At 42.5% G+C, this 8602-nt stretch overlaps 1 protein-coding gene across 1 annotated transcript in view; it reads right to left on the bottom strand.

Moving 5' to 3' along the window:
• Positions 1 to 810: 810 nt before the first annotated feature.
• Positions 811 to 8602, bottom strand: part of LOC103362819 (extracellular matrix protein 2) — a 12666-nt gene continuing 4874 nt past the window's right edge. Inside the window, exons 8-10 of the mRNA XM_008289314.1 lie at positions 6819 to 6889; positions 1585 to 1911; positions 811 to 1287 (exon numbers count right to left, since the gene is read on the bottom strand). Of these exons, the coding sequence (XP_008287536.1) occupies positions 1110 to 1287; positions 1585 to 1911; positions 6819 to 6889 (576 nt within the window). The 3' untranslated portion in view covers positions 811 to 1109. The remainder of the gene's footprint in view (positions 1288 to 1584; positions 1912 to 6818; positions 6890 to 8602) is intronic.

The raw sequence follows: 8602 nt of genomic DNA, 5'->3' as shown, positions 1-8602 counted from the left end.
ATAAGGTTAGCAGGGCACCAGAGCTCCGGTGGCTTTCATTCCCAAACGGGACTCTGAATGTGATCCAGCTCTCTGCCTTACACCCTTCATCTTCTCTCTCTCTCTCTGTTAAACCTCCCCTCCTCTCTGCCCTGCAGCCACGTCTTACTGGATTCAACTATACATGAACTGCTACTCCTCTCGTTTTTCGCTGATCAGCTTTGAGACTTTCTAAGAACAATCGCTGTATTGTGTCTCAAAAGTCATGTTTGTCCCTTAGCTCTCCACTCTCCCCCTAACATGTTCCTCACCTTTTTCTCGTCTCCCCCCCCGCTGGTAGCCCAAATACTGGGCTGGCCTCCTGCGCTCACGCATACATGCTTGTACCCCAATTACTGTACACAATCCTACAGTGACTGACGTCACCTCTACATGTTTGGAGGCCCTGAATGAGGCCCCCTTCACAGTCAAAGCGACCTTGTGCATTTTTACTGAGCAACTAGTGGTGGATGTTTATGTTGGAGCTCATCTGGTGATAGAGAACCAGCATGATGTTTATATTTTTCTTCCTAATGGCCCCCTTAGGTTCACCCTGTGTCACCACGCGTTTTAACTTTCTTTCAGATTTGCCTCCATAACATCCAACCACCCTTCCTTTATTTCAGCTTACTCTGATTAAAGGCTTCACCTGCAAACCCTGCAAGTACCTCAGACTTAGACTAGAGACGTGGGCTAATCCTTTTCAGTCTTCAAATTCCCAAAGTACCATCAATGAAAAGGCAGAGTAAAACCTGTCTTTGGATTCCGATTCCACTGTAATGCATTATCCTCTTTACATTTTAAGAGCGTTTTATATCGTGATTGTTTCGATGATGGTGTAAATTACATACTTGTTTCATTACATACCAAAATATTACAGTTATTTCTGCAATCAGAGTTGAAATATGAAAGAAACGATGGGTCTGGGGATGTTAAAATGAAAGCTCTGACTGACTTAAGAGAACAGCGTGATAACAATATATTTCTGCTAACCATGTGTGACTCTAAGGTGATTACAAAGATGCACAAATGAGAAGAATTGTTTAGCTGCATGTCAGGTCGATGCACAAGTGTATATTGTGTGTATCCGTTCATATGTCATTTGTGTGGCCTTGCTGTGGATAGAGGACCAGTCCCTGGGAATCCGTGACACAGAAGAAGGCATTTGGTGGAATCTGCTCTACCTCCAACAAATTATTTTCCAGATGGACCGAAGCCAAGGTCGAGCCAGAATTACTAGGGTGGCACACTCCCCACTGCCTCACCAGCCTGAAATCACAGCATATTTACATTTAGATGGACACAAACACAGGCGCTCTCAACAAACCTAGAGCAGTAATGAAATGTAAAGAAAGAAATTTGCATAAGATCGTGAATGTGCCAGGAAATGTTTCTTTGCTTCTTTGCCAAACTCCTTAGAGTCATTTCCAAAAGGGAGCGACATCAGCAGAGCTAATGGCATGACGACAGGATTTGGTAACAAGCATTTACAATAGCTTATCCTGGCATTTTTTTTAAATCAGAATTAAATCTTCAAAACTGACTTTGTGGGAAAAGCTGTTCTACCTGATCTGATTGTCATCCAGTCTCAGCACCTGCAGGTTCTTGAACTGCCTGACACAGCGAGGGACCTCTCTCAAGCGATTGTTGTTCAGCAGGAGCTCAGCCAGCGAGCGGTACATTCCAACAAAAGAGAAACGATCGATGCCCTCCTTGCTCAAGGCATTGTGGGACAGATGGAGGGACTGCAGACCGGGGCGCATGTGACGAAACGTGAAGGCAGGGATGTGGCTGACGTTGTTGTGTTGGAGGTTTAGTTTACGGAGAGGGCGAGGCAGATTCATCGGGACTGAGGTGAACTGGTTGTAGGACAAGTCCAAGGCCTCCAGGGACCTGAGGTAAAGAAACGCACAGAAGAATCATCAATATCAGTACAAGAGGACTATTAAAAGAAATCCTATTAGATAATTTTAGCCAAGCACGGCTCTGTGGATAACAATGCCGGTTTGTCGGACGATCGGCCATGTCAAGGCTAAAAAATCCCAACAACTAGACAAGATATTCTCTCAACAACAATCACTGGAAAGACTTATCCATTTGAAGACTTTTGGTGGTCTCCCAACTTTCACACTGAGGTAGACATTAAGGATTTTGTGTTGTATAACTATTGAGCAGCAGCATACTGATGTTAGCATGTAAGGTTTTACAGAGCTCTGCGATAATGGACGCCAACTTTCTCACTGATTCCAACACTTCACTGCAGACCTCATGTTTTATAGTTACTGGACTCCTGCACAGCGCTGTTGGGGAGAGTGGCGAGGCAAGCCTGTGAGGGAATAATAGGGAGCACCAGGAGAGAAAATAATGGCGCCTCGGGGGGGTTGCAATGTAAGAGAACATGGCAACTTGACGGGGACTTTGTGATCCGGGCAGAAAATCTTTAGTTTGCGATAAACAGAGTGAATGACCATGGAGACGGGATCTGAGACGTGAGATGCAGTACAGGGGTTCAGTGTTTCTGTCGGAGGATCCCACACAGCTGTTGCGAGTTTACAGCACAGCTCACAGCAGGAGAGGAACCTCATTTTCTGTTCTTCTTCCGCCATTCATCGACCCCTTCGAACAACCGCTGGTTCTCAGAACGCACTGAGGTGGCCAGTCAGTGACCACTGTGAAGTGAAATGGGCACCAATAAGGGGAAAGGGAGGGAAGGCTTATGGGTGACATTTGGACTGGCATCTGTCTGACTGATGCTAGATGTTTCAGCAGTCCCGCTACTCGTAAAGGTAACTTATGGTAGCAGCTCTGCATTAACTCTTCTCCCTTAAACATTACAGCTCCCAGGTTGCATTAATCATTGTAATGTTTGTGGGGCTTGTATTTCCATGAGACAGATTAAGTAACACAGTAAAGGTCGGGGTTAAAGAAGGTCCACTGACACTTGAGGCCTGTTGCATTCCTCTCTGCTTAACAAAGATGCAGTAAAACATCACATTAGTATAATTAGAAATGTTTTAATGAATACAAAGTTGAACTGAGCACAATGACAGATTTAATTATTGTAAATTATTGCGGCAAATATGGATCGCTCTGAAAAAAGTGGCTTCTGCTTGAAATTCAAACCCTAAAAATTACATTTTTTTGTTCCTCAGCACCAGTTCAGGCCAGTTGTGTGCTGCTGATTTGTATTCTAAAACTTTGCCCGGAAGCTCAGCAGCAGTCCACCACTGCTTAGAGCTCCACATGGTATTAATGAGCAGAGGGACACACAATCCTCTCTTCTCAGAGTCCTCCTCCCTCCACACTCCCACCCACTGGCACCTACACACAAACGCACAAACCAGCGCACACTCGTGTACGTGCAACACGATGTGAAGGGGAAACACTTACGCACACACAGACAAACAAACATGCTGGCAAACACAGAGATGCACCAACACATGCATATGCAGACACAGGCATGTGAATTAGAAAATTCTTAAATATATTCAAACAAATAGTCGCACTCTCTCTGCAAAATAGATATATAATTTCTAAAATGGTCATCGAAAGGCACTCAGTAATTACACCAAACGAAATGTTTTTGTGCTCACAAATGCGTGTCTGTGGATTTGCACAACTGGGTTTAATCAAGCTTACAGTCTGCTCATCCCCAGAGTTTTGGGTTCTAATGAGAACCAGCACACAGAACAGTTTGCTTCACACCTCCACACACTCATACATTCACACAGGAGTGCAGGTATAATACGTACATATACACACACACACAGCTCCATCTGTGCCCAGCCCACCGTGGCAATACTACACAAGCTGGTTGAAGCACGTTGGCAACTTTGCCAGGGTAGGTAACGCAGCCAGGCGCAGTGGCTGTGCCAAGTAGGCCAGTGAAAACAAGACTGCAGTGATGGACGGATGATAGCGCATGGCTTCAGATTTGTTAAAGCAGTGTGTGCACTTCTGTGTGCGCTGAATTCATGAAAACGGTTTGATATCCGGAAGCACTTTGGGCCATTTGTCACATCTGTTGGAAACAGACGGAAGCAAACACGGATTCATTTAATGTTATGACTTCAACAATTTACAGCAGCAGTGTATACTTAAAACTAACTGTGTGCACTCTGCCGTTCCAACTGTAGTGCAACCGACTGAGGATCACTTAAAGTCAATGGTTTTCACTAGACATCAGTGTGATACTTTAGCTGTTGTGTGCTAGTGTTGTGTAGAATTGTGCTTGTTTTCCCATTTATGTAAGCTTGTTATGAAACCAATTTGCGCTGGGCCAAAAACAAAAAGAGCTTTCGTTAGAAATCCTATCAGGCCGAGACACGTCACAGCGCAGCACGGTACACACATCTTTGGCGTGATGATGACTGAACCTGCACCTCCATGCAGTCGGTCTGAGCCTGCAGCGGTGATAAATCTGCACAGATCTCCTGCGACAGCCTCTCTTTCCAAAATGACACAATTAAAAAAAGAAAACAAAAAACATATTTTGAAGTCGATGACCCATTTACAAGGTTGTCAGCTGAGCTGCAGAACACATACAAAAATGATTAGGATAATTTGACCAATAAAAACATTTTATGGGATAAAATAAAAACTACAAGTGAAAACACATCCATCCATGAAATATCATAGATATTTGGAAGAAGTGATATTTATGTAAATCAGTGAAAGTATGTAGTACCTATAAAAAGTATGCAAATGGATTGAGGTCTGGGCTCTGACTCAGCCACTCTAGGACATTCACCTTATTGTCTTTAAACAATATTTGTGTAACTTTGGCTTCAGGTCATTGGCTGGAACACAAATCTTCTCCTAATAGCACTTCTCTTGCAGACTACATCAGGTCATCCCTGTACTTTGCTGCATTCATTTAACCCTCTACCTGTACAAGCCTCCTAGTGCCTGCTGCCAGTATACATCCCCACTTCATGATGCTGCCACCACCATGCTTCATAGTAGGGGTTGTGTGTTTGTGATGATATACAGTGTTCGGTGCCTGCCAAACATAGCATCTAGTTTGGTGTCCAAAAAGTAAAACTGTGGTCTGTTTAGACAAAAGAAACTTCTTACAGTTGACTTCAGAGTCTCCCACATGACATCTGGTGAATTCTAGTTGAGATTTATTATGAGCTTTTTCCACCAGTCGGTTTCTCTTTGCCGCTCTCCAATAAAGCTTTGATTGGAGTAGAACAGACAACAGCTGGTCTATGCACAGTCTCTCCCATTTCAGTCGCTGAAGCCTGTAACTCCTTCAGAGGACTCATAGGTGTCTTGGTGGCCTCCCTCACTGCTCTCCTTCTTGCATGGTCACTTGGTTTTTTAAGACAGCCTGCTCTAGAAAGATTTTCACATATGCCGTACTCCTTCCTTTTTTTATCACTAAACTTAACTGTACTCAAAGGGATATTCAGTGGCTTGGAAATTTACTTGTATCACCCACTGACTTATGCTCTCCAGTAATATTTTTACAGAGTTACTTAAAGGATTCTTTGGTTCTTACGGTGTAGTGATAGCCAGGAGAACTGATTCACCAGTGACTGGACCTTCCAGATGCAGGTGTCTTTGTATTGTAATTAAACCGCTGCACTCGCGTGATCTCCTATTTCACTAATTGTGCGGCTCCTCGCACCAATTTGCTGCACCTGTTTTGAATTAGGTGAGTCCCTTTAAAGGGGTAAAAACCTATGCAAACACTTATTTGACATTTTATGTGTTTAATTAATTGACATTGCTTTGTAGAAATCTGTTTTCACTTTGACATGAAAGTGTCTTTTTTTTTTGTAAATTCTTGTCAGAAAAAGCAAATTAAATTGACCATGTTTCCATTTTGAAAAGCAATAAAAGGGAAGACTGCCAAGGGGGTTCAGTACTTTTTATAGGTACTGTAATTCAAAACATGGTCTAGTTTTGTCAGTAAACATGTGGAGTTTGGGCTGAGGTCTGTTGCAGTTAAGGTCTGATCAACCGGAGAAGGAGAAGATACGGAGGCATTTAAGACATTCATTTGAGCTGACAAGTTCCTAAAGAACCAAGAGAGGATGTCAAAAAGGCAAGTGTGTGTGTGTGTGTGTGTGTGTGTGTGTACATTGTGTACATGCACAGCTGTGTGTTTAAAGACGAAAGCTGCTAGTTGTGCCCTGGAGGACAGTCAACTACGGTTGTTAGTGCAGAATTGTTTGCTACTGCAGATTCAAGTTACATAACAAACACGTACCTGGATAAACACACACATGAAGTTCGGCCCAATTGTTCACGGAGGTAAAAGGTGGTTTCAGATCCCTTACTTAACCAAATGTAGCAGTGCCTTGGTACAAAAATACTTCGCCGCAATGAAAAAACAGACAAAACTGAATACATTTATTAGCAAAATACACCTATTTAAAGAATTTAGAGTACCTACAATGTAAAAAAACGATGCCATATTACTAAATGTTTTATTATTCAGTCATCATCACTAATGATTAAATATGAAATTACACATTAAAGACCCCCTTTGATGAGAGGCAGTTTTGTATATACCTTAAAGTGTTGATATGGTGTTATTTTTTGTATATTCTAGAAGAGACATTATGAAAAAAATCAGCAGTAAATGCTCGTACTAAACATTTCCAGGTAGAAACTGCAGTGTACCGATGAGCGCCTCGAAAACATGGAACAAGATCTGTAGGGTTTCATACATAGCAAGTCTAAGGAACCAATCCCATGAACATGCAGGTTTCAGCCTTTCATGTTATTAACAGTCTTCACAGTTCACAGATTTCAAACACATTTGGCTCCGTTACTCCATATCATACCTTGTCATTGCGTAGTGTCGAGTGATTATACAGTGTTTGAGTGAAGTCATCAGTGAGCTGGTGTGCTCGAGCTGCAGCGAGTGGTGAAGGGGTGAGTGCAGAGTTACACCTAAGTCTTCCATTTTCATCGGAGAAAAAAAAACTTCCAAATACATTATTTTGCAGTAATGAGAGGTGCTGTAATAACATTTTAAAAATAAAAATAAAAAAACATAATATATCCCTCTGATAATTAACATTAACACTCAAAGTTCACAATAAGACCTCAAAGCTGGATGTACGTATAGTGGCAGCAATTCACGTAGAGAACCACTAACGCAAGAAAGATCTGGGATGAGTTTCCTGTGTGAAAAACTGATGTCTGGGAAGTAAAAATTCTCAGTGTCTATCAAACTTTTAGGTCACATTACATGCACTGACCGTGACTTACATATGTAGTATTGAGAAAGTAGATACTGAAGTGTGATTCTAGTTATTCTGCCTGAGACACATGCCAGGTCCAAGCTCAACTCCCCAGCTCCCTGTAACCTCCAGTACCCGCCACTCGAACCTCCAATCACTGAGCCCTAGCAGGAGGCAACAATAACACTGACTCCATGACATGGAACAGAGGCACTCCACTAACTGGAACCAGCACATTGTAGTTTATTTTACTATTTAGCAATTTACTTTTCATTTTCCTTCCTTTTTTTTTTTTCAGTCTACTTCTCCACACACCTCAGCACAGCTACACAATGAACACGTTTCTCCAACATGGTTTTAACCATTTCAGCTCTGTAGGATTACAGACAGTCCAACCACTGGGAGGATTCGTGCTTTATGCCACTCAGGTCTCATTAGTGACCTTCGGCCATTGTCTCCTGCTCTGTAATTGGAGTTCAGGTCAGGCTGAATTTGTTCACCGTCTGCTGTCTATGCAGCGCAGAAGCAAGCTTTAGAAATCGAGGAAGGCTAATAAGCCTGCAGTGCCAGTGGGAAAGTTGCCACTCTCACTGCTAATGAGGTCAAGTGTCAGGCATCAAATATATATTGGAGTCAGAAGTCAAATGAAGACTCCGTACAGCGTGTTTGAATTGTCTCCAATGAGATGTCATCTATGTCTGAAAAGGTTTTTTTTCAGTTTCCCATCTGTGATTACAAGATCTTCAGTCAAATTTCTCCTGAACATATCTTCTCAACTTCATTTTTCTACTTTGCCATCTAATACATACAAAGTCTCTCTAATTGCGCTTTCCTGCGCTCTCTCTTTTGCATTCTCTTTTTTTCCTCAGTTTTCCCTGAAGCTCCCACTGTGGTTCGCAAGGATCCCAGGGAGCAAAGAAAAACCCACTGGAATTTACTATATTTAAACAGCACACACATACTCACGCATATACACACCATCTAGACACACCGAGACGTACATAAACACACACGCACAGGCACACGGTTGCCCTCAGGCTCTCGCTCACACGCCTGCTCGTCTAAGTACACAAGGTCAGCTGTCATAACTTTTGTGATATGTGAGAGTGCATGTGTGTGTGTGTCTGTACGTGTGGGAGCGAGAAGAAGAAGAAAAGGGGAAAATAATGTGTCTGTGTTGTCAGTCAAAATGTCATCTAAAAATACGTAGTGATACGGATGCCAGACACGCTAAAGGAGCAGGAGTATTTATCGAGATTATGCTTGTGAACGGTGTCAGTTTGAGATAACAGGAAGTAGAAGTTATCGCTGAGAAGTTAGAAAACATTTTTGCTGAGGAAGTGTTATTGTAAATCTAGTAGCTGTCACAAGGAAAAAGTGCT

The sequence above is a fragment of the Stegastes partitus genome, unplaced genomic scaffold, assembly GCF_000690725.1.
Source record: "Stegastes partitus isolate 25-593 unplaced genomic scaffold, Stegastes_partitus-1.0.2 Scaffold605, whole genome shotgun sequence".
Classification (NCBI taxonomy): domain Eukaryota; kingdom Metazoa; phylum Chordata; class Actinopteri; family Pomacentridae; genus Stegastes; species Stegastes partitus.
Note: the sequence above shows the minus strand (reverse complement) of the source record. Positions and strands in the feature narration are given on the sequence as shown.